Consider the following 26,413-nt stretch of genomic DNA (forward strand, 5'->3'; position numbering starts at 1 on the left):
ATCTCGTTTAGAAGAAACGAGGAAAGCAAATTGAATGCAACATCCACTATCCAGATTTCCCGAAGCCTTCCCAGCAATCTGCCAGGAGAGATGATATCAAAGGCTGCTGTCAGATCCAGGAGGATCAGTAGGGTAGAATGGCCAGCATCAACCTCTTGTCGGATGTTATTAAAGACAACGGTTAGGGTAGAAGAGGGACACCTCGCGTTTGTATTATTTCATGCTGGTGGCCTACCCCATGGTCTGCTGCATTTTAGCATTTATTGAGATGCTGTTGCTGCAGTATTCTCATGTTAATCTTGTGTGCGGTGCTACTGGCTCAGCATCTCGTTTTACTGTGGCTAGTGGAGCATTTTCATCTAAGAAGGGTTTTCATAAGGATTAGAGAACTGTTCAGTAGTTTACATATTTGTTTTCTGTTGGCATTTGCTGCAGAATGGCTACAAAATGCAAACTAAAAGGCAATTTCAATTGAAAGGTAGAACTATTCAAAGGGCTTTCAGCTTCCGAAATGGAAAATTGAGAGTGCGCAGCATAAGAAACCAGCACTGGCAAAAGCCATTAAATCACACCTGTTAAACCTGCAGGCTTTAACAATGATATTTGACCAATCTTATAAATGGGAGTCTCTAGTTGGCAAGGGCTTGCACCTTTGTCCAAAAAGGGACCCTTGTTCCTAGAAGGATAAGAGTTACACTCCTAAAATAACCCCTGCTCACCCCCTTGGTAGCTTGGCACGAGCAGTCAGGCATATCTCAGAGGCAGTGTGTAAAGCGTTTGCACATAACCAACATTAATACAGTGTGAGCACTACAAAAGGACACCACACCAGTTTAGAAAAATATCCAATATTTGTATATACTTAAGACAAGACTAAAAACGATAAAAGTCCACAATACAGTACTTTAAAAAAATCTTCAGTTATCAAAATATGCTTGTCAATAGGTCCGTCCGGGGCCATCACAGCGCCGTGAACAAGCAAATACAAACAGTTCTGGCTGACCGTGGCGTCATGGGCCAGCTACAGTGTTGGGAAGGCCCACTAACCAAATGAGGCGGCCTTTTTTTTTCTTTTAATTTACCTGGTAAAATAAAACTATTAAAAAAAATTACAACAGTGCTGCTACATCATTTTGTAAGCATGCATCTACACACATGCACACGCCTAAAAAATAAGGCTGTTTTTTTTCTTTAATCAATCCGAGATGGATTGGTAATTTTAAAAAGAAGCACCATAAAGTGTTTTAGCTGTTCTCCAAAGTGCTTATAAAAAACACAAACAAATGGTAATGTGAGTTAGGGGTCGGGAGCAAACTGAGGACAGAGCGGTGAGAGAGGACCATGTGGAGCACTGAGTGGAGATAGAGAAGGTCACGAGAGAGTAATGTGGAGCTCTTGATGGGGTCAGAGGACAATGTGGAGAGATGGGAGAGAAGCACTGGAGTGATAGAACAACTTGAAGCAATAGGCTTGGGTAGAGAAGCACTCCAGAGAGGCAGCCGGAAAACATGTGCACTCTCATGAGGTACTTTACAAAAAAGAAAATGGGAGTTCCTAAAAAGTGAGCGTTCTATAAAAACTCGAAGGAGCCAGTCCGAGATATGGTAAACGGGGTAATTTCCCAGAACAGACAACTATGTGCTGGACAGGCAAAAACAAAGCCAGCAAGTAGGTGTGACAAAACAAAGACCAAATGGTAAGCAAAGACCGGAATCGGTTTCTAAGTAAGTTTTCAGCATATCCCCAATATGTCTTTGCAATTAGACAGCCTCATTGTCTGTTTGCTTGGCTTCAATCTCCTTTACGCTTTAAGATAAGCAATTTTAGAGAACCATACTAAATTGACTAGGAAAGCATTTTGTTAACGTTCTGAGTAATGCAAGAGGCATTCTTTTATCAGTTTGGTCTCCTTCTCAGATCCTTGGCTACAAAAGGAGCGACTGAGTGAAAGAGGAAGCAGAAACAACTGAATACTATCAGAACTGTACCCTTGCTAGGCTACCCCACCGCCTGCCCTTTCCACCACAGAATGTACCTAAAAATCAGTAGCATTCAAGACCAATACCCTCACCCTGTTCTCTAAAGCAAAGCACACTAGCCAACCTGGCACTACTCCATTGCAGGATAGTCATTACAAAGACTGGCCTAGATTGTCCAGCAAGGCTCTTTCTGAGTCTACCACGAGAAGAGGTACCGCCTCTCATGGTAATCTACTCTCGGATGCACTGAGGCTCCTATTCCTTTCCATTAGGGCTGTCTTTATGCTCATCGTATGGGGAATCGAATCTAGGAAATTCAGCCACCTGTCCTCTCCCCATTCTCCCAGCTTTTTTTCTGTAAGGCAGTACCCAAGTTCTGCTCTCTGAATTCAAGTGATTAAACCACCATTAGAGCGGTGGCCTCGGCTTCAGTCTTTTTCTTAGTAATCCAGAAAGCCTTCGCACCATGTCTGAGGATAAACCCCACTGCACACCTACAAGTCCAGTTAAAAGTGCTGAAAGCCCTTCAGGGAGAGCCATAGCCTTGCCTGGGTTTCCCAAAACTCTGATTTGAGCTCTTGTACAGAAATTGTAAATCATTTCAATGTTGTCAAAGCATCACCAAGGTGTCTGCTACCTTGGTCTCTATCAGCGCCTCTCCTTCCAGCTACTGGTTCATTTCCATAGTGACCCTGCATTTTTGCAGTCCATCTCTGTTCCCACAATTCTGTGAGAAAGATTCTCCGGCATCCTTCCAACTTTAACTGCAGCTTTGATGGTACTGATTGTATTCCTTCCAGTCACTGCTCGAGGCATTGTTTGCAGCAGCATTTTGTCCCCTTGCATAATTGCTGACTCATCTTCCTGAGAACCAGATTGTTCTCCGCTATTCTTAGTAGCTGGGGACCGAAGGTTAAACTCTTTACACTTTTATTTTTTTATTTTTTATTTTATTTTTTTGCCAGTAGTGTTCATGAACTGACAGCTCAGTATTAACAAGGTGTGATATGGCTTCTTAAAGTTGTAGACCTATTGGTGGTCTGCTGGAAGTCCAGTACCTGCATGTGTCCAAAAGGAGCGGTCAACAGAATAGAAGTCTCGCTGATGCAGGTACAGCCCTGCTGTTACCTATGCGAAGAACGAGCACTGCCTGCCAGTTGTTGGGAATGCTATCCCTTCTCCAGATCCTGCTTTCCCCACCCCATCAGCCTTTCTCAGTTCCAGGCTGAGGCCTCTGCAGCTCTGGTTATTGCTGTGGATCTCCTAAAGTCCTTGCACAGCTGGGCTAACTCCCAGCACTTGACTTACACCACTAGACTCCCCCCCCCCCCCCCCCCCCCTCTTCTCACTTGGGGAGCGGCTAACTGGAGATAGTCACAGTCTGGTGAAGCTACCATCAGGCAGACAGCACGAGCACACTTGTGCGTCTCTGAAGTGCAGCACAGGAGCAGACTGTGGGCACTCTTATGGCTCAGCCCAGAGCCAGACCCAGCGTGTGGCACAGAAGGGGTGCTCCTTGGTCTGTACTCTTTCATATGGGGCATGGCAACCTTTTTGAGGCCAGAAAGGACAAGGGCTCAATAGGGACCTCCAAAGAGCGTAGCCGCATTGGGTTGTGCTCACTACTGAAGAGTTTGAGTATTCTAGTGTTGTGCCCAAGTGGTGTTACTGTTTCCAACCTAAAGTTGTTAACTTTAAAAGGATAAGCGGAGCCAACCATGCCCGTGTTCATACTTGTGATTTATAGATCAGAGGGCTTTTAAGTTGCCATGTCTCCTGACCAGAATGGGGCGAGGGGTGATTTCAGGACAGCTGGACTTGTTCCTCTTCTAATGTTACGGGGAAGACCAGTGGGGCAGAAGCCAGGATTTCATTTTGTGCCAGCTATGTTTAGCAGGTAAAGCCATATTATGAACACCATATTTCAGACCCGTTTCCTTGAACAAAAGCAATTTAATCAAGAACCTTAGTATAATTTCTTAAATTGAGGTGAACCACGGCTACATCATAGAAAATCTCACTAGGTTAATTCAATCTTTTGCCCTTCCATGGTCCAGAAAATAAGTAGAGATGTAAATTAGATAACATTAACGGCTTGAATGCCCTACAGTAGATGTACTCTCATGATTACCTGTCTGGTCTTAATTCACACCTGAATTAATGACCACTCTTAACCGCGAAGGTGTGTGCATTCAGTTCTAGCACTGGTGTTGTTGGCTCTTTACTGTTTCTGGACCCTAGGAGTCTAATTATTTCCTTTCCATATGCCAAGCTTTATATACTGCTTCTTCAAAATATCTTGTATCTCCCTCTCCTTTTAGATTTTCATTTTCAGGAAAATTCTGCGGGCATTCCCTCTGGCAGCAATTGGGCTGTCCTCATTGTTTTCCTGTTTCCATCTACCATCTTTCTTTACAAGTGTTGCATTTCCCCCAACTCTACTAACAATGATCTGAGAACAGGGGCTTGATGGTGTCAGCATTCTATGCAGATGTTTCTAAAAAAAAGTTTCTTTAACAGTTTTAACAAACTGGAAGTCCAATCTATTCAGAGTGATGGATTTATGTTGATGTCCCAGACTCATCATGTTTTATGGGTAATTTGGTGGTCCCTTGTTGGTTGGCTGCCTTACACGAACCCTGCCACTGTATTTATTAGGAGTCAAGCCAGAAGTATATTGCTTTCTACAGCTGAAAGACTGGATTCATAAAACCTCCATGCATCTGTAACAGATGCCCAGCATTGGGCAGCATTCATGGCTAATTTTCTGTACGTACATCAGCTAAATGTGCATGACCTGCAGCCAAAGTGAACTCATTTACTTAGCAAGTGGTTTCGTAAGTCTGGCATGCATCTGACCAAACTTGACTTGGGGCCCAAATATGATATCGGGTGGTCGGATCGCTGTCCACTGTTGCGGCAGTCAGGAGACCGCCCGACAAGCAGCCTGCGGTCCGACCGCCCAATTAAGATAGGCCTGCCATGCTGGTGGTTAGAAAAGTGCTCTTTCACATGGCGGCTTGTGCTGAGGCCCAGGAAGTGGGCCGCAGCACAAGCTGCAGAGTAAAAGAGCACTTTCTGCACATCCCTGCACCGTGTGGTGCATGGATGTGCGTGGGGACACTACATGTTCCCCCAGGGCCACTTTGCAGTGTCTCACGAGGTATGGGGGCCGCCCCTGCAATCCCTTTCCGACAGCCTTTTCATGAACATCGTAATCCTGTTTGGCGGTTATGAGCCAGGCACTGCCACCATTCAGGAATTGTGATTCTGACTGCCGCCACGACGGGATCGTAGATCTGTCAGAGGCGGTCCCACCGATATAGTAATGAGGCCCTTCATTACACTGAACACCTCCGCCTAAAAGGATACGCAGTCAAACTTTAGGTAGGATCAGTTTAGGCGGATCTACTTAACTAGCAATTTCCTAAGACGGTCTTGTGTTCGGGATGGGCAGTCACGAGGCGCGTCGGAGGAACAGGAGAGGTAAGAGGTTTTGGGGTGGGGAGGGGGCATTGTATGTTAATTGTTCAGGGGTGGGAGGGGTTCAGGGTAGATTTTAAGGGGTATTGGTGTTAGTTTTAAGGGGGTGGTGGGGGTTTGTTTTATTATTTAGGGGATGTGATTGATTTTAGGGGATGGGAGGGGTTGGTGTTTGTTTTTAGGGGGTGGGAAGGATTCGAGTTAGTTTTAAGGGTGTGGGGGGTTTGTATTAGTTTTTAGGTGAGGGGGTATTCATGATAGTTTTTAGGGGGTGGAAGGTGGGGGTTATGGGGTAGATTTTAGGGAGTGGGGGGGTTGGGAATAGATTTTAGGGGGAGGTTTTTTACCATGAATTCCTTTATCACAAATTTATGGTAAAAATATGTGTGGTTAAAAAAAAAAATGGGTTGAGACGCGGTTGTAGTACAAACCGCGTGGTTTAGGGAGTCGTTGTTGAGGAACTCATTGTTCCAACATACAACTGCATTCTTCATGTTAACTACTGCGGAGTGTCCTGTGACATAAACCGAATCCAGACTTGTTGATATCGAGCACATTCTTCTTAAAAAAAAAAAAAAAAAAAGAACATGTTAGTGTAAGGGACATCCCTATCGAAAATTATGGATTAGAACGGATCTATTTCACTTTTATTAATATACCTTTTCTACGTATATGAGCTTGTTCAACTGCATAGTACTGAGGTGCACCCAACACCACTGGCTGGACAAGAGAGCAGTCTAGCGGATGTGTTGCTCAGTAGATACAGTATACACACACGTCACTGTCTAGGTCTTTATCATCCAGGTGGATTCAGTATCTGAAATAAGAGGCGGGTTTAGTGATACATCACACAGATGCTTGGCTCCATCATTTAAAGGAATGTTCATGCCCTAGAGAACAAGGCCCCTTCACAAAAGTGATGCTTCCATTTGGAGAATGAAACTAAAACACATCCGAGTATAGATTTGTAAGTGCAAAAATAGTTGGAACTACCATGCATTTGCGAAGACCATCCCTGTTGTAGATATTGTTGTATGCCTGATATTTTTCCGTTTTATTTTTTTTGCAGCCTTCTGTAAAGGGTGTTTATACAGGAGGAGGTGATAGTATTTGGAATTAAAAAGGGTAGACTATAGCAGAATAGCATTTACCAAAAGTACATAAAAATCGAAAAGCCATCAGCTTTTGCATAGACCTTTATAAATCAGCTTTGTGTTACGAGTGGTGCCAGATAAATCCTGTCCTCGACCTCAAGACCTTCCTCTATGGCGCTAGGGTGGATCAATGATGGTCAGGATTCCTGATCTTCCTTTCCTGGATAACCAGCCTCATCAGATTTCAGCCTGATAATCGCACGGAAACTGGGCTTTTGAGCTACCAAGATGTAAACCTGAAAAATTATAGATTTTAGCTCAACAGCCTTCCACAGCTAGGATGCCTAATGGGGTAGTATGTTGCTCCATTCTCTTCTTGAAAAATGTTCCAGAAGATTCAGATAAAGTGAACACGCGTCGCTCAGCATTACTTATCTGGGGGGGGGGGGGGGGGGGGGGGGTTTATTGTGGGCTTGTTGCATTTGCTGTACTAAACAGTTTTCTGTTTTGTTCGATGACTCTTGGAGATGGACCACTTTCTCATTCCTTAACTTTTTCTAGCTGTGTTATCTGTAGGCATTAGGACCCTGAGCAGATGGATGTTCCTAACACAGGGAACCACTTAGTTTTTTTAAAAACAGACTTATTGATTTTCATGAAAATATACATTCAAACCTGCCGCCCACTGACTGGGCAACAGCGGAAACCAGGAGGAAATACAACGGACATCACGCCAATCTCAATATAGAGCCACATCCAATGTCCCATAAGGCGTCCGTGATACAGTGCCGTCCGTCTTGCATGGTTGAGACAGTTCAATGGTGTGGAGAAAGAAGACACCCCACACCCTCCCCCCTCTCCTGGTCAAAAACTTCCCCAACAGAGCCCCCCCCCCCCCCAACCACCCTCCCAACATCGGAGGAAGTTGCCTATCATGGTCCCAATGTCCTTTCCCCCCCCCCCCCGCACTGTGCTCTCACTGTCGGGGAAGGGTCTCTTAAGGGCCCCCCTGCCACGCCCCCCTCCTCAAGGGCCTCTCTGTTGTCTACAGTTGGATGCTTGAGCAGCTCCAGGAGTGCCACCCATGCTGGGCCATTTCTTGTGACTTCTCGCTGCCATTATGCCGAGCCAACCGCAGTCTGTAGTTCCCTTCGCTCTCTGCCCATTTCACCATCTCCCTATTCCAGCGCACTAGACTAGGCCCCTGCCTCGCCTTCCAGTGGGAGGTAAGTTCTCGTTTAGCCAAGATCAACCCCAGGTCAATAAACCGTCTGGTGACCTTAGTCTTGGGAGTGTGTGGGAACCAATGCAACAAGCAGAGTCCTAGCGTCCCCGTTAGCTCCCTCTCAGTCACAGTCAGCAGAGCAGTCATCACCACCCGCCAGAAGTCTCCCACCCGCGGGCAGTCCCAGAGCATGTGGAGAAAATTCGCCCCATCCTGGTTACAGCGGGGAGACAAGTGTCCGACCCCCCCAAAATACTCTGCGATTTTACTAGGGGTGAGATTGGCCCTATGGAAGATATAGAATTGGATGAGCTGGTAGCCCGCGTTTCGAGAACATTTCCACGGCCGCTCCATGATCGCCTCCCATGGTTTTTCTGCAATGGGTTCTCCCAGGTCCGCCTCCCACTTGAGTCGCAGCGCCGTCAGAGGTAGGTGCATGTCGCTAGTGATCCGTCGATAAAGGCAGGTCACCGCTTTAAAAGTACCCACCGCCATCACTACATATTGACAAGCGAGAGACGTATCCGGTTCCACCAGTCCCTTTCGCCAGTGCTTCCTTATGGCCGCAGTCAGGGCAGCATGCAAGAGAAAGTCCCCCCGCGGGAGATCATGTCGCTCACTGAGGTCTTGAAAGGGGAGAAGATTACCGCCCTCATAAAGATCACCTATGGCCGTAACTCCCGCCTCCTCCCAGGCCAACAACTGGTTCCAGTCTCCCCCATGAGGCAACACTTCACACATCCGCAGCGGGATCTCAGGAGCATAAGGGGTCCCCACATGCATCCTCCTGGCCAGGCGCACCCAGCATTGTCGAACCGTCCCCAAATCCGGCGGCAGTGAGGCGCCTCTCAGCGGGGCTCGTAGCAGAACACCGGACAGGAGGTGTCAACTCGGATCCGACCCATCCTGGTCCTCCGGACACCACCCACTTCGTAAACCATTGAAGCTGCGCAGCATGGTAATAGGCCTCCAGGTCCGGCAACCCAAGGCCCCCCTCTGACCTGGGCTTCTGCAGGGTGGTTACAGGGAACCACTTAATGTGGTCCGCAGAGGCAGGAGGTGGAAGACGGCAGTGGTCTTCATAGTACAGGTTAGCGTAGGGACAGCATGATGGGAGAGAAGTTACCTCAGAAGTATGAAAACGACTATTACTGTTGGAACTGATGCTGTTGCTTTGATCATGATTTACACTTCTAAAGTGTTGCTCGTTGTGGTTTGGAATTGATCACTTCTAATTGATTTTAACGCTGATCTTGCCACCTAATAGCAATGTAGGCATCTTGCTGCTTCTGTTCTTTCGATCAATGACCCCTTTTCCCAAAGGCTGGAGGATCTACTTTATCTTCAGAAGGCTCAGTTTTACTCTGTTTAAAGTTGATGTAAAACTGTTTTCGCTGCAGCATCCATTAAAATCATTTGCTCCATTGGACAAGAATGTACATTTAAAAAAAAAAAAAAAAAAGGCTGAAAATTTATTTTGGCGCACAAAAATCCATAATGACTCTTCAGTATTGAACCATGGTTTCGGTCATGCCTCTGAATTATTTTTTCTTTTTCTATCTGCTTAACGATGCAAGCTGAAGCGCAAAATTAATGGCTTCCCAACATTCCTTTGTTTATTGTGCATTACCTCAGTGAATACTTGACTGTACCAGAGATTATTTGCATCACCAGAGCGCCTCTTTCTGCTGACTACCTCCGTGTTTAAGGAGCCTCGTTTTTCCAAATCAATGACTTTAACATTCTTCTTCTTTTTGTTTAATTTTGTAAATTGATTCCATCTTTAGGGTAACGACCTCCAAATGCTTTGCTTGTATTCAATTTTGTAAAGTGGCCCACTCTTCTCTTTGAAAGGTGAGCAGGCTTTTCAAAACATTAAACATATGCACATTTTTGTGTCATATCTAGGGCAAGTATTGGTCCCAGCTCTACTGCAGAACAAACGGAGCGGCCATATTTAAAAGGCTTACACTGGCTTCCAGTTAGGCAGAGAGTAAATAGAATGTTATGTGCAAAGGCTAACGGGATGCTTGTGTCAATTTGTGGAACTGAGGAATTGATTAAGAGCCTGTTCCATAAAATACTTTCAGTGAACAAGTGCAACTTACTCTGACTTGGGTGTGACCTACTCCTGAAATTCCGGGAGATTGTCACACTAGCAGAAACGCACTCTTGTGACACTGTGTTCATGTAACCAAATTCACTTGACACGCTGTAGGAATCTGATGTCCATGATCAGCCTACCCATGAAGCAACGACAAGGGTATTGACTTCAAGATTTTACCAAATTCAATGTTTTGTGAAGGAGTATCTTTGTTGCTTTCGTCAGAAGGCAGTTAAAAGCAGTTTTTGCTTTCTTAGCCTTTGGTATCTGTTGTCTCAGAGATGGTTGTAGAAATATCTTTAAAGTGTTTCTTTAGCCATTGGTCTTCTCTTGTCTGTGCTGTGGCCAGTGCCTGAAAGGAGACGTATCTATTCATCCATTTGGGAGCTAAAGAAGCGACTGTGTCCTTTTATTAGAATATTCTGGTTTTTAACTTTGACCAGAATTGTTGTGCTGTAATGCATTTTTCATAGCTGGGCCATGGAGTTCCTTTCTATTTTATTTAACAAGTTTTATATAGCGTAAACAAGATCCTTTCGCGTGACCGAGCGCTTTACAGAAAAAACAAAGGAAAATATGAGACAAACGGAGACAATGTACAAACATGATATAGATCATGAAGAGCAATATTTATATGTGCAAATGGTAAGAAGAGCGATAAGAACAAAGTCCAAACATAAGTCCAGGCCTGAGCATAGACCGATAGGTGACAGAGTAGAGTGTAGATGGCAGAGAGACTCCGGAGAGAGAAGAGAGCTGAATCTCGGGGAAATGGGAGAAGGCGTGACCAGAAGCAATGAACAGACACAGGGAAGAGTTGCTCATGAGGATAGGGAGGTATGTCCTCTGTGTGAGACTAAATTGTTGGGTAGTACACTTTTTACTTATGTCATGAAGATGGATGTGGGTGGATTGCATCTAATCACGGAAGGGAGAGCGTTCCAGATTTTGGTAACAATTCCAGAGAAGAATTGAATGTACGTTTTCTTTTTCTCAAATTTTAGTGGCTTGAGTAGTAAGGCGCTTGTACTTCTTAAAGGTCTGTTTCCAGCAGATAGGGTCAGTTTCTGAGTTGGGTAGGAGGAGGTATTGTGGTGCAGTGCTTTATGGGTCATACATGCAATTTTAAGGTGGATCCTCGCCCCTTAGGGTAACCATTTCAGTGATTGGAGTGAAATGATCACTTTTTTTTATATTTAGTAATGAGCATAGCTGCTGCATTCACTTAGGCTGCAGGGGTGTAAGTGAGATTTTTTGGAGGCCCACAAGGGTAGCACTACTGTAATCTAATTTCGATAACGCGACCTTGAACTGCCGTTTTGAGGTCTGCCAAGGGTAGGAAAGGTTTTAGTTTCCTTTGGATATGCAATTGATGGTTAGCTCCTCTGGTGGCGGCGCTGATGTGTTTTTGCATGGAGAGGGCTTTGTCCAAGGGTATACCTAGGGATTTAGCATAGTCTATGATGTTTGGGGTACAATTCAAAGGCCGAAAGATGTGGGAGCCAGTCTTTGATACTAGGGGCGATGGTGGTTGGTGAGATCAATAGGAATTTTGTTTTGTGGGCGTTCAGTTTGAGGTGGTTACAAGTCAGCCGATGTTGCGTTTTTGTTGCAGTGTTATTGAGGCTATTGATTTCATCAGGAGAGGTGATTTTCATAGAATTGAGTGTCGTCCGCATACATATAGTAGGAGATGTGGGCGAGTTTGAGGATTTCAGATATCTGGCATGCCTTACTATTTTTATAGTTTGTTTACTTGTATTCAGATTTAAAAAACAGAGTACGTCTTTGTAGAGTGTTAAGATACATGGGTCACTAACTCAGAGTTGCATGTTGGTAATAATGATGCTCGTGACTTGTGGTTTTTGGCAAGGTCTCTGCCTATCCAGACGACCTAAGCTCTTAAATTTAGCCTCAGCGGTTATAGGCCAGGTGTGCAGTTTACCTGCCTACTGCAGAACAACCAGTAGATGAAAATGCCAGTTTTGTGTTAGAAGTACTGTTTCTGAGCCACATGAAGAAAATGTGTCTTTTGATCTGTCACTGGGTAGGGTGGCTCTAAGTGGGCCTGCAGATAGACCGCACAGTGCTGTGGTGCCTCCTCCAAGCACAGCAAACTTTATAATGACCGAGTTAAGGTCTAAAAATTGACCCTGTCTGAGATTTGGTTTAAATCTCCATTGTTTTTTAGTTATTTGAACAAAAAGTAACATACTCTGATTGTTTTCAAACCAGAATGGACTTTCCAACGTATAATTCCCCTATAGTTAAATAAAAAAAAAAAAACTTTTCCAAAGTACTTTCTAGGTTTCGCCAGTGCTGTCCTTGACAAATCTATTGTTTTTAATATAAACTTAAAAGGGACTTACAACTCGCCTCCTCTCTTTCCTAACTTCTCATTGGTTCCTGTGCATGCCACTTACCTTTCTCCATTTTTATTGGTTGTAGCATACTTTGCTGCATTTACCAATGCTTGTCCCTCACCTGCTTCCCTTGTCAGTTTCCTGTCGCCGAAAAACTGTTAACACCTGCTTCGGTGAAACTATAGTCCCATAAAGTTTTGCATTTTACTCTTGCGTATTTATACAACCATTTATCACCCGGAGAAATGAAGTGATTTGCAGAAATGAAGTGATTTTCACCGAATCATGGGATGTTGCGCGGCGCCGCCGAAATCGAACTGGGATCCCCAGCTCTCGGGTCAGCATCTCTGCCCGCTGTGCCACATCTTCTTCACTACAGTGTTATCTGCCAGGGAGCTCTTTCCTTCTCCTGGATGATGATTGATGAAAACAGCTCTTTATTCATTACATAGGCGGAACTGATGCATTACCAATGCTTGTTAGATTTGGTGTTAGCCAAGTCCTTTTGATGATACTAAAATTATACGCACAGTATACTCAATTAGAGGGAGTTTCAGCCAGTCCTCTTTGTTCATTGGTTTGTTTTAGTGTCCTTCATTTTCTACATCTCTGTACAGCATACATGATGGGGCTGTGGGTCAGCCGATGGCTAACTTCACTGTGGGGGGGGGGGGGCATTCTGCTCGCACATCTGCACATGCAGTAGTCCCTTTCAATTCCAGGTACTACTGTGGCAATGTGTGTTTTTTCTTACCATAAATAGTTTTGTTTTTAGACTGTTTTTTCCCCCTAATATTCTTGAGGGCCTGCAGCTCCACCGACAATTAAGATTTACTATATTCATGACAAACGAGCATTGGCGGGGCCAATAGGCCACACCTTTTCAAGAACTATTGGCTTTGTCAAGGTGTTTTAGACATATTGTACACCAGCATTGCTGCTGTTCAGCATGGCTAAAAGTTAGTGGCGTAGAGGAGTGTGTTGTGGAGTGATGTGTGGTTGAGAGAAGGGTCGTAGCGTAGAGTGGAGAGTAGTGTTGTAGCGTGTGATTGAGTGGAGTGTGGTAGAGTGGAGGTGTAGAGTGGAGGGGCGTGTAGTAAAGTGGTGGAGAGTAGAGCATGCATGGTGTGGTAGTGCACTGTCATTACAGGCAGCGAATTTTCAATTGAAATGACCATTACATTTGCACAGTCATTAAGTTTTACTGATAAAACTATACAGTGCACAAACAATGTGTGGAAATGGCATCACGTAGTGTATTGATTTATTTTGACCTTATTAAAGTATTTGTTTCCAGCACACTTCAAAATTACAAAATAAATATGCTTTGTGCTTTAACAAATCAGATATATTCTGAAATATTTGTACAGTTCATTTGCAGACATTTAAATTGTGTTTGCTAGAAAAAAGGCCTTTCTCTTCACAGGCCCAGAATATCAGATAGCCTCTCACTTTGAAGTCAGAGAAAGAAAAGTAAACTTTAAGCTCCTGCAAAGACTGAGCCTGACATGTGACCTCTGTCTTTGAATACACTACAAATGTGACCAGATCAGAGCAAAATTTAAAGGGCTGTTTACAAAAAGCGAGCACTTGAGGAAGAATACAGTAAACCGGCTATGCTCCGCGGGGGTGGACAAAGCCGTGATAGACAGACGAAAACAAATAAAACCAGCAAAAAGAAAGCAAGCAAATTTGAGTAACAAAGCAAATGGGAAGCATTGGGCGGAATGCATTCTTAGGTCAGCTTTCAGAATGTCCCCAAGAAGTCTTTAGCAAATCAGACAGCTGCATTGTCTGGTAGGCCTCGCTCAAAAAAAAAGCACTGACAAAGCCAAATGGCTGGCAGACAACCTAAGCCTAATTGTCTTTTCCAGTGCTTGTTTAAAGGTATCTATTTATTTTTGCATTTTTATATAGCGCGGACATTACCCAAAGGGGCCAATGCTCTTTCCAATAGACATAGATTGTTACACAAGGTCCAGAACTAATAAGTAGCAGTTTACAATGAGCATGGATTGTTACATAAGATCTAAATAAAATCATTACAGAAGGAACAGAATTACAATTGTTTGCGACGTAGGTGGTATGCGTTGCAGCAGAAACAAGTGAAGCATAAAAAGTGAAAGTACCTAACGGTTACCCAAGCGGGTGGCAAGAGAGTACTTTGTGTACTGTTTGTTCGTTAGCATTTGCAAGGTGCGCATTTCTTTTGTTACAAGTTTTGCGTCTCTGTGATATTTCTGCAGTTGGGCGGTGCAGCTGTCCAGCCTGCGTGGCTGCAGTGTTAGGAAGCACCGCGTGCCCTGGTAGTTTGCGGGCATAGCGGAGGCCTCCCAGGGGTGCCAGGCGTCCAAATGGGCCACCTTTGAAGTGCCCCAGGTTTAATGGCCCTCCAGTTCTAAGGCCTCTGCACTGTTGCCTCAGTTGTGCAGATCACAGCGTGTGCCCCACTGAAGGGCTGCTGTTGCAGGCGTTGCGCTCTTTATTGTCACCGTGTTTCCAAATGTGTCAGCCGCACCAGGGAACCTCTGGCGTCTGGTAAACCATCTCTGAAAGTACTGCGCAAATGTCAACGTTGTACTAGTCGACCCAAGAGCTCACTCCTGAAACACCATAACAGCCTTCTAAACCAAGGCTCTTTCGGAGCCTGCGGCCCCCGGCTACACTTAATCCGTGACTGAAGCCTCTTCCCAGAATCCTGTGCGGTAGTAACCTTGAAGCCTGACCTAGGCCTCCAGGCAGGGAGTGTTTAGGTACGTCTAGGGTTGTTTGGGCCTGTCGACTCTATTTCTAGACTGCAGCTCTTGGGGAGAGCCCTTGGTAACCAAGGAAACGGGATACACAGCCCAGGTGACGACACGAACTTTACACGCCTGCCTGTTTCATTTGTTCTTCTCTATATGTCATTTAAAAAATGACACTAGTTGCAAATTCATGTGTTTTTATCAACTTATTTCTATCTGTTACATGTTTTTAATTAACCTGGTAGCACGGGATGTGAATGATGCCGAGACGCCTCCATTGACGCACCTCCTCCTCTCTCCGTTGTGAGCTCCACTCCTTAGTTCTGCAGCCGAACCTAGCCGCTAGAGGCGCAACTAGACACATTAAGGGGGGCTACTAACATTTCGGGGGGGCTAATTCTTCCAGGGAAAGTCAGAGTGGAGATGCAGGGGTTCTAAGAAGGGGTGAAAAAAAAACAAAGCCTCATTTCCAAGTATATGGTCTTTTAAAGACCTGTGAAGTACTCGGGTGTGGCTGTGCAAGTGCCCGGGAAGCTGTCTCAGCCCGTCTGCCACACACGAGGGGGGGAGGGGGGCTGAAGCCCTTTCAGTGCATTCGCTATCTACCACGGTAAGATTGCCCAGGGCAAAAAGAGTGCGACCACTCAACCGAAAATGTATGTGTTGTGTAGAGGCCGGCGAGCCAGCAGATTAACAGGCAGAGCCGAGCCAAGGGTCCTACGTGGCACGAAGAGCTGGAACACGAGCCGATCCAACAACTCGGAAATCGTGCAAAAAAACTAATGTTTTTCAAAACTCCAAAAGGTGTATTTATTCAACCAGCAGGAGCATTACGCTTTAGAGAATTGGACCTATCGCTGCATTCAGTGGCCTTTTTTTGAAGTGATGGTGCAGGGAGAGGGCGTGAATATTTTTAAATTCACGTTTAAAACTAACAATGATGCAGTTGGTGAACCAAGAGACAAGTCCGCTGTTGTGTATCCTACAGGGTGACCTGTGTTGGATGAAACCTTATTAAAGTCCATTAAAACTTTTGCAAGAGTGGTTGTTATACAGCTCACCTCATGAATTGATGGCTTTCAAGGCGCTTTCAAAGGTGGTGATAAATGAAAGGGCGGTACTGTGAAATCAGTATTTTGCCTAGAATCGTACAGTTTGGTTAAGGCGGGAAAGCCAGGCTTTCTCCCAGGTTACCTGGTTATGCAACACAACCACACATAGACATTTCTCACGCCCATTTTACATCGGAGGTTAGTGGTTTGCGTTTATTTCTTTGAGGACCTACATCACTGCGCTGCTAAATGCAAGTGGATATACAACATTACAAATCATTTTGAAACAAAAATATTTTCTAGAAAATGGTGACTAAGGTAATCAGAAGGCAGCAGAAACCACACGAAGGCCTGCGTCCTTTTGGCTGGAGGTACCAAGAGGGCCTCAAGCCTTCAGCGGCTCTCCCACCTCTAGTGTTATATGGTAGTTTAAGTTATGTAGCGCTTTATATTGTTGACAAGGCGCTGAAGTGCATTAGCAGTCTACGCCAGAGTGTGCTTGGCTGGAGGGATCTTGAATTGCAGTGTCTTTGTGTTTGAAGTGTTTTGGTGTTGCGCGTAGTGACCAAAGTAATACACTTAACTTGTCTTCTGCAGCATCTTCAGCTTGTAGGGGCGCGTGGGGCGGTGAGAGGTAGCACACCTCGGCTTCATGTGTATTTGAGCCCGGTTAGAAGGCTGAGGCAGTCTCAGGGGGGTGTTTTACTGCCGTGCATGATAGTGCGTTGCTCTTCTCGTGCTGGTGCGACTGATTAGCTGAGTGCATGCAATGAACAAGCGGTATGAACCTCTATTTGCCGCCCAATCCCTCCCACAGTAGCCTATGAATTCTGGACACTTGATATGTTTGCAGCTATCTAGTCCGAGCTGCAATAAAACAATCCATGAGTCCTGTTTGGCTCTACTGCAAACGTTGTTGGTGTTGTGACACCCAGTGAGTGTGTTGAAACTTCCTCCTTTGTGTCCGCGAATGGCACCTTAATCGCCTGTCACTTTCAACTAGTAAAGAAAATCTACTAAAAATGTATGTGCCGTTTATTTTGACTGTTCGTTTTCGGAGATCCTGTGAAATGACTGTTTTTTGTCCTCTCCGTCCTTCCGTAGGTGGCCCTGCTGTGCTATGGGATGGATGAAGCGGAGCAGGACCAGTACGAGGCCCGGCTCAAGGAGCTCTTCGACAGCTTCGACTCCACGGGCACCGGGTCCCTCGGGCAGGAGGAGCTGACGGACCTGTGTCACATGCTGCAGCTGGAGGAGGTGGCGCCCACGCTGCAGCACGCGCTCCTTCAAGACAACCCCCTGGGCAGGGTGAGCGAGGCCGGCAGGCTGCTGTTACTGCGCCAAGGCATGGAGGGGAGGGGCGGCAGCAACTAGTTTGTCCTCAGGGCGCGAAGTGTAACCTTGACTTTAGTCTTTCCTTGTGCACCAAAATATACATGCATCTTACGAAGAGTAACTTATGTTAGGCGTATTTGTAAAGCGTTTTTTCATCTGCAGGGGTTTCCAGGCACTGAGCAAATGTCTGCCTAGCCCTCCCTATGGTAGGCTGGTTAATTGAAAAGCCAGGCCTGCCTCTTCTTTTCGAGTTCAAGAAGAGAGGAGGAGGGTCTGATGCGGAGTGGGAGGTCGTTCCATGCTTTAGGAGTGATGGAGGAGCACGCCCGTCCTCCTGATCTGTGTAGGCATAGGATGTGTGCGAGTCAGAGTTCTGGGGGGCGGAGGTGTCTGCGTGGTTGGTGGAAGGAGATGTGACTCTCAAGGTAGGTTGGAGCCTGAATTATGCAGTGCCTTGAATGTGTGTGTATATGAATTGAGAGCATTTGTGTATTTTCTTTTTAAAGGTTTATACAGCGCAAACTTGACCAGAAGGTATCAGAACCCTTTACACGAGCACCAGTTGCGTTGCATGCGGACACATTCATTTTTGTTCGGCACGGGGAGATTAAGTGGTTTGCCCAGAATCACAGGATGTTGCGCGTCCTTGCTGAGACTCGAACCTGGTTCCCCAGATTTGAGGTCGACTGCCCTAGTCTTTAGGCCGACTCCTCTTCCTATTGGGAGCCAGTGTAGTTCCCTGAGTTGTGGTGTGCTGTGAATTCTGCTTAGGAGGTTGAGGATGAGTCTAGCTGCCGAGATCTGGACGGTTTGTAGTCATCTAGTGAGTTGCTTGGTCATGCCAGCATAAGGGTGTTCCCGTAGCCCAACTTGTGGTGGCTAGGCCGTGAGTGATAGTTTTTTTAGTGTTGTTTGAGATCCATTTGAAGATCTTCCTCAGCATCTGCAGGGTGTGGGCAGGAAGCAGTGATGGTGTTGACTTGTGCATTCATTTCCAGTTTGCTGTGGATTATTTCGAGGTACTTGGAGTGGTTTCTGGGTGCGGGTTCGTGTTCAGCTGGCTAGCAGTTGGAGTCCGATGGTGAGGTGTTGCTGCTGAAGCTCACTACTTCTGTCGTGTCCGTGGTGAACTTGACAGTTGGCATTCATTCAGTTGGTGGGTTAGATGAGGTAGACGGTGAACTTGTTTCTTGTGTTGAAGGCCTTGTCCGAGAGGGAGAGTATGAGCTGCGTGTCGTCTGTGTAGGAGAAGATGTTGATGTCTTGTGCTTGGATGTCGTTGTCAAAAGAGAGCATGTATGGGTTGAAGAGTGTAGGGCAGAGCTATGAACCTTGAGGCACTCCACAGAGGAACTTAAGATGCTAGGCTGTAAGCTTGTTTTCTATCAGTTAAGAAGCAGATCTAGTGGACAGCGGGTCCTTGTATGTCGATCTTGTGTAGGCGCCCGATTAGAGTTGGGTTTGAGACAGTGTCAAATGCTGCAGAGATGTCCAGGAGATTAAGGGCTGCCGTGCTTCCACTGTCAAGCATCATGCAGATGTCCTCTTTAGCGGCAGTGAGTGTGGTTTCTGTGCTGTGGTTGGGTCTGAACCTAGACTACATAGGGTCGAAGAGCTGGTGGTTGCTGAGGTGGTCGGTGAGGCTTTGGCTGATTAGATGGTCTTAGACCATTGCCAGGAATGATAGGAGGATTATGGTCCCGTAGTTTGGAAGAGTGGCTGGGTCACTGGATGGTTTCTTGAGCAGGATCATGAAGGTGGGCTGTTTCCAGGTGCCTGGGAAGATGGCTGAGTCGATAGAGGCATTGAGGATACGTGTTAGTGCTTTGCTGATCGGTAGGAATCCTTTGATGAAAGCGTGGTTGGTGGCAAGGGTCAGAAAGAGTCCCTGAGTGGATGGCCTTCATGGTAGCAGCGATTTAGATTGTAGTGACAGCAGGCCACAATGTCTGGGTTCATTGGGCGTAGAAGGGTCCTAACTCTGCTTATGAAGGCACAAGGAGCATGCAGTTTTCGAATACTATCCCTTTTTAGATGCCCTACCTTTCCTTCACTTAAATGCTTACTTCTATTAATATAATGGGTCTGTTTGGACATTGAGTTTGAGCTGACACCTTTCTTTTACAACATCAGAGTGCCAGAGCGCCTGCCAGGTCCTGGAGGAAGGCTGGAGTTCTCACCGTAACTGCTCTTGAGCAGTAAGTGTACAAGGAGAGTAGGGTGGAGTACAGTAGTACTAGATGTAGTGGGACACCAGTGCAAAATAATAGTACCGACCATGTCCTGCAAATTGCACTGTCTCCACTGATTGCGACAGGACCCAGAGAGAGGCCTTAAGGAGGCACACTCCGATACAACTTCTAATTCACTATAAAGTGGCACGTGGATGTGTTGTTGAAAGCAGTCGCAGGGTGAAGGTCCAGATGAGCAATGCATTTTGGTCCCAATCATTTGCATGGCTTTAGAACTTCTGTTTCGTTTTCACAATTTTTGGGTATATTGTGTTTGTCCCTTCAAGTGTAAATAAATGCGATCAACCCGCTCAAAGCAACAACTTTTTCTTTGGTATAAAGTTTTGGGTAGAGACTCTCGGGCAATCCACAAGCAATCAACAGGGTTGGTGCTTGGCCTTCTGCAGGGTGCAACGCCCATGACCGTGTTTTCTCCCGGAAAATGCAATGAAGGTATAAGAACTGAGAGCATCCTTTGACAACATACATATATAGTTAGCTCTGTAGTGTAAGGAATTGCAACGGGGAAATACTCATCCACTCTTTTAAAACATCCACAACTTTTTCAGTGCCTACTACAAACTAAAAATGCAACTTCTTTTAAGCATGGATTACTTTTCCTTTTGTTACTTGGATCTCGTGACTCGTGCTTTGCCTCACTGTCAGTAAAATCACAGAGATGAGTATTTCATCACACTTTCCTTATAGTGGAGGCCAAATATTAAATGCAAAAGCCTTCTTTCCATCTACAGAGGGCCCATCCATTCTCACAACCACTCGTTAAGCCCAATCCATTCCCCATGCTTCATTGTCTTTAATTGTGGAGCAGCTGAAGACAGCCGTGGCTCCCTGGAGCAGCCACTGCCATTGGTCGTGCCAGCACAGACCACTACACGGCCCTTCCAGTGATGAAGGTCAGAGCTGGTAGAGGAAGGGAAGTGAAAGTAGCCCATGTGTGATGAGCTTCTTGACACAGGCAGCAGCATAGCACATGCAGAGCAGTCTCATGAAGCAGTATCATGGATTGAATGATGGTGTCTAATTGCATGCAAGTTGTTTTTTCTTCGAGCGGATAATTTTGTGACCGCTGTATGGCTTGTGCAGCAATAGTTCATGGTTATTAAAGAGCTTATGTGACCACACCTATGCACCCCAAGTAGGGAAATGTCATTGAACTTATGCAGTCAAATTAATTGGAAATGTTTGGGACGCTCTCGTCAAATTTGTGAAACTATTCTTGTAGGGGCATGCAAGAGCAGTTTGATCTTTTTTTTGTATGCAAGGGAAATGCAATTTTACTGCGGATGAGACACGTTCCTTTTTAGGACGGTGATACAGTTTCACATCAATGTGTAGGGTGCAGTTTCTCGATGGGTGTGTCGGACATCTTTTGAGGAATTTTTTTCATTTGGGCACAGTAGCAGATTTTGTTATGGATGTACGGTCATTTCTTGGGGCATAAAAGACCGGATCGTAGCTATCAAAGTGTAGCAAACTCAGGAATTTGTGGATGTTGGGGGATACCATGCATTGAGAATAGATAGCCTATTACCCTTGCTGGCATTAGTGTCCATGGCACCTTTGCTATGCCACTGGGTATGAAAGCAACTTTATTGATTAAGTAACGGCTCTGTTTTGGCAACTCACCAGGGTCTCTTAAAAGTTAGTGATGGCAATTTTACATACATTAATGCAAGAAAGTTCCTCTATGCGATCAGCTGCATTCCATGACCAGATTCACAGGACGAAAATCCTTTAAAAATGAACTAGTTGTTATTTAAGTCTAAATGAGACTTAATATTCCATTTCCTCCAATTTTGATACTTTTTCTGTTTTGGTACTATGGTCCAAACGTTCTCTAGTAGATCCAAGTATAGACATTTTTTTTATCTACACCTTTTACACGGAGAATTTGCTTCCTGCCCTCATTATTCCCCAATAGTTCCTGAAAAATCTTAATGCTGCGACTTTTAAATTTGTAGTGTCGATTCTGTTAACTTATAAATCAAAATGATTGAGATGCAAAACCATGGCTGTTTGAGTCTCAAAAAGCGGTAGCCTGTGTGCGTGTAAAGAAAACCTCAGTAGAACAAAGGTCCAAGTCAAAATCATGAAGATTTATTCAAATATAACAATTATTACAGGAGGCAAATAGTAGTTAGCCAAATTTAAATCCACACGAATACTGAATCAAAAAATGCAAATGCATGATAAGTAACATGAGGTCTATGCCCAAAGCAAGTAAATGGATAGAACCAAGGTATAGTTCAGCAAGAGAACTAGCATAAAATCTGCTCAAAAGGTTTAAGCATTAAGTCAAAAGACAGACTATCGTAGCGTCTGTACAGTTCAAAAGCAAGAAAAGTCTAAGAATAGACGGACTGGTGTGGAGTCTGCCTTTGAGAAAGTGACAAATTCTCACACATATCCCAAAAAGGGCACATTATACAAGTTTCAGGTAGTGAAAGCCTGACACTCAACACCGTGAGATCTTAGGCTGTCTTAATAAAGTTACATACTCATAATCTCAAAGCTTTTCAAGAAATCGTGATGCATCACATAGGAAGCAATAGGGAACACTTACTTTCATGCATAATTATGATTAAAGCGCACATAGGAAGTTACTTGACATTTGTACAACAAATAAAAGCAATAGACCGTGCAATTGATGAACGGTTCTTGGAGCAGATTCTGGCAGAGACCCTTGAATCTGTTAAAAAAAAATATATATACAGAAATATTCTGTACATGGCTTCCTTCTTGAGGAAAATGAATGTATTACATTTTAGCTCGACAAGTAAACAGTACCATGAAATTAATTCTATTTCACTTCTTTTTCTGAAATTGAAAGACTCTGAAGTGGAACATGCACATAGAAAGCTTGTTCATATAATTATAAAAGCACAATTATTTCCTGAAACTGGGAAATGATTGTCAGTGCAGACTGACTAGGCTGCAGTCCTATTTAACTAAAGTTCTATTATGCTAACCAAACCTATTTAAACTAAGGATTGTTTTGTTTTAATTAAAAACGAGCTCGCAGTTGTCTGTAGAATATACATTTGTAAATCCAGTCCATGGTTTCCCTTATTCTTAATGCCCCTGTCATTATGGTGCATTTCCATTATTATTTCAGTGCACCGCAGAGTGGTAGATGGCTCCAGTCACATTTAGTTTACATTGATCTGTCTTTCTCTCAGTGCACATTCTTGTTGGTGGCTTCAAGACTCTCAGCAGGCAGAGCCACCACTGTGACAATAATATTGCTTTCTTTGTTAACATCAGAATGTAAACACGCCATTACACAGTCAGTTTTTAAAACCGGTTTGGATACTTTTCATGTATTTTAGGGAAATTAATTCTTGCCATTTGAACGGCCCTTTAAAGATCCGTGCCTTCGTCTTATTTGTTAAACTGTACCTGAGCCAACGCCGTGTAGCACGCGTCGGAGAATGTTTCGTTTGTTCTGTTAAATAGGGCGGGCCCTATTTTGAGTCCACTGACAAACCTATCAGTGACCTAAATGTTGGTTCTTCCTTTAGTTCACTGCCGTGAAAGCAGTAATTGCATTACCTTCACCTAGATTAGAACATTGACGATGGACATATTTACCTTGATTCCCAAATATAATTTGTAAAAACTATAGTTGCCAAACCGGGTACAAAGTCTTAACAGTTCAATAACGAGAGACCCTTTGCCATAGGTAGTAAGAGGCGACCTTTCAGGAAGTGATGTCACAGCCTTACCGGAAATGGATACACATCTGTTTTACAACCAATGGTTCATATCGTTGCTGTTTGAAAAAGGGAGGCTTGTGTCGTCATCTTCACAGGAATATGTTATACAGCTCCATCTCGGACACTGTTATGGTTTAAATTCTCGTATTTGTGCGATATCAAAATGCAGCATTGGATATATGCTTTGAAGCTTAGATCTGTGTTTGACCATCCAGCCACAAGCTGAGATCATAGCATGGCTACTTGGCCTTTGATTCCATCCTAAATAAATGCACAGGTTAGAGTGAGCAATGCATTATTAAATGTTCTGTATAATGTGCTTTGCACAGAAGAGCTATATAATTTTTATTTGATTATTGGAAAAAAGTGCGTAGTTTATTATAGTGAAATTTGGATCGTGTATGTTTATATTATTCCTGGCAGCGTTTTAGATCCAATTCAAAGCATAGCAAACCAGCTCCCTCGACCCCTCCACACCCACCCAAAAATGACCACATATGTGTTACGTGTGACTGAGGAGACTCCCCGAGTAGCTAATGCTGTATTGAAGGGGTAGATCATGGGCATCTTCCAATTTAAACTCTAGTGGAGACCAAAAGTGCTCCATCATGTATCCTTCACAAGACCAAAGTGGGCGCAGGCGGCAAAAAGCACCATGTTAAGCCACATTGTTGATATGTCTGAAAGCATATATTGATTAGTGATCCCAAAAGTGAGGGTGCTGGGGTACAAGATCGCCCTGCTTTTCAGCTTTCAGTTTGCAGAGCACATTCCCTCCTGGAAGGGATCATCCAATGAATGCGATCACAGTGCATCTCAAAACCCAAGCAGATCCCATCAGCCAAGTCTCGAATGAATGTCTGCTGGTGATTGCCGGCGATGCAGGGCTGGTTAAAGAGAACCTTATTTTTCTCTACACATGGATGGCCCCTTTAAGGGTAGGTGGACCGTTGTCCACCCGTCCCCTCACAAGAAATAGTATTCAAATTCCTTCCAGCCTGCACTTCACATGTCCCATTTGTGGCACATCGAGCCAGTTTTTGCTTTTTACCAACAGCGTGTTGAATTCTTGATATTGTCGCATTGTGTATGACATCGGTAGCGGGATCTCAAGAATCCCAGCATGCAAAGTGCAGCGGTCCTAGAAGCCAGGCCAGCGTGAAGGTGTCCTACGTCAGTCAGAGGGCCTGGCACATATGAACTCGAGTCCATCCTATCTCCTGCTTTCTTTTTACTTTACAACTTAGTGTTTGACTGTTTTTTAAATACCCAACTATGTGAGCGCCACATGCCATCGCTGTTCCATGCCAGTAAACCTTGTTCACTCATTAAGAAAACCGAAGTGCAGCGAAAACAACAAAGCCTGGTGTCTAGGCAGGTTTCCTTGGAGTCGCTAGTAAACAATGGGTTTCATGTGACTCTCCTACATGTCAGTTGGCACAAAATAGTGATTGTGAGACACCTTCTGCTGGCAGCTATCACAAAAAGCTGGCAGCAGTTGTTTATTTAATAAGCAAGTGTGGGGCTTTAACTTTCATACAGAAAGAAGTATGTTGTGTGGAATGCATGGACCGCTGCCTCTGGAGACTTGTCTCCTAAGGGCTGTGTGTAGGCCATTGTGGCTCATGTTTGAGGACGAAGACATTAACTCTTGGCAGCCAGCACCATGTTTGCTTACTACCTAAGCTTAAGATGTTGACAACCATTACTCTACAGATATTCTTTTCATCCTGCCTGACGTCCTGGTCTTTAATGTTGCTCAATTCCCAAGTTGGTACCTCCTTGTGCTTCGCATTTGTTCGCACAACAATTAAATTGCACAGAAATTGCAGGTTCCAAACTGAGGTCACTTTCTCTGTTTTTTTAATTTTATTTTGTGTTCCTTTTTAGCTTGCCCCACCCCCTAATTTTTCATCATTGCTAACCCTGCTTTCACCCATTGAGACTTGGAAGCCTGGTGGGGTTGTCTCAACTATGTTCTGGCAGGCATTGAATATGGCATCTCTCCTGCCAGTCCCTTGAAACATAATCAAACGTATTATGAGAGTTTCACCAAGAGTCCCCTTTACTCAATCGTGCAAAACCAAGTAAAAGCTCTAGCTGTGTTGTGGGTTGAACGCTAATGTCTGTCGGTGATGGATAGAGTATCCAGTTAGTTTTGTTTTTTTGAAAGTAATTGTAGCAGTTTTGCTTGCTTCCCAGATGTGGAAACCTATAAAGAGTAGGGCATGTCTGCTTCTAGATGCTCCCCTCTAATGTAGGCTGCAATTCTGAATTGGGGCAACGTCTCACAAGAACACCGGCGCAATACACAATAAGTAATTCAATGTGTACAGGATTCTCGTCATTGGTGTGCTGCACTCCTGGGAGGGATTGTGTGGGAAGGGCACATAGAGACTGGTAGCAGTAAACTGTCTCTTTACCTGTCCAGGTCACTAGTGGGACCCTAATGTTGCTTAGGCCCTACAGACTTTTCCCTCATCATTTTTGGTGGAAAACCAATATTAGTATATGTACATGTGCTCAAAAGATATAAACATTTTGGGGCAGGGAGGGGATAATAAGGATGTGGCAACTCTACACTTAAACATTAATTGTGGTGTGAGGACGCTCATGTTAAAATAGTGATTTTACGTGTTCTTTTTGATTGATTCCAGGTTCTACATCTTTCACCACCCCCATAGTGTTTTGGGCAGTTTCATCAGTACCATGTAAAGAGGGCACAATTATGGGGTGTATTCCCAATAAGAGTCTTTATACCCTAGGATGCCTGCCACCACCCTAAGTGGAGGAAGCAACCCTAAAAGGAAAGTGCTTGATCTCTTCTAGTTTGATTGCCTATGCTTCTGCTCTTAAACATTTATCTTGGCTCTGTAATCTCGCATCACTATTCCAAAAGAAAGGACCTACATTTGTTCCCTCTTTCATGATCACCACAGAACAAAGTACCTTTAGAAGAATTGCATAGCCTGTGCTGGGTGCAGGTGGATTGGTTCTGCACTCTGTGCACAGCAACCCTGGAAGATGTGCAAGATGTGCACTGTACAAATCTACATTTGAGCATCT

At 44.6% G+C, this 26,413-nt stretch overlaps 1 protein-coding gene across 7 annotated transcripts in view; it reads left to right on the top strand.

Moving 5' to 3' along the window:
* Nucleotides 1-26,413, top strand: part of NIN (ninein) — a 388,280-nt gene that overhangs the window by 30,740 nt on the left and 331,127 nt on the right. For all 7 annotated transcript variants that reach the window (XM_085626981.1, XM_085626982.1, XM_085626984.1 and 4 more), the window contains exon 2: nucleotides 17,149-17,352. In XM_085626981.1, coding sequence (XP_085483107.1) covers nucleotides 17,170-17,352 — 183 coding nt within the window. In that variant the 5' untranslated portion in view covers nucleotides 17,149-17,169. The remainder of the gene's footprint in view (nucleotides 1-17,148; nucleotides 17,353-26,413) is intronic.

The sequence above is a fragment of the Triturus cristatus genome, chromosome 9 (genome assembly GCF_964204655.1).
Source record: "Triturus cristatus chromosome 9, aTriCri1.1, whole genome shotgun sequence".
NCBI classification, from domain to species: domain Eukaryota; kingdom Metazoa; phylum Chordata; class Amphibia; order Caudata; family Salamandridae; genus Triturus; species Triturus cristatus.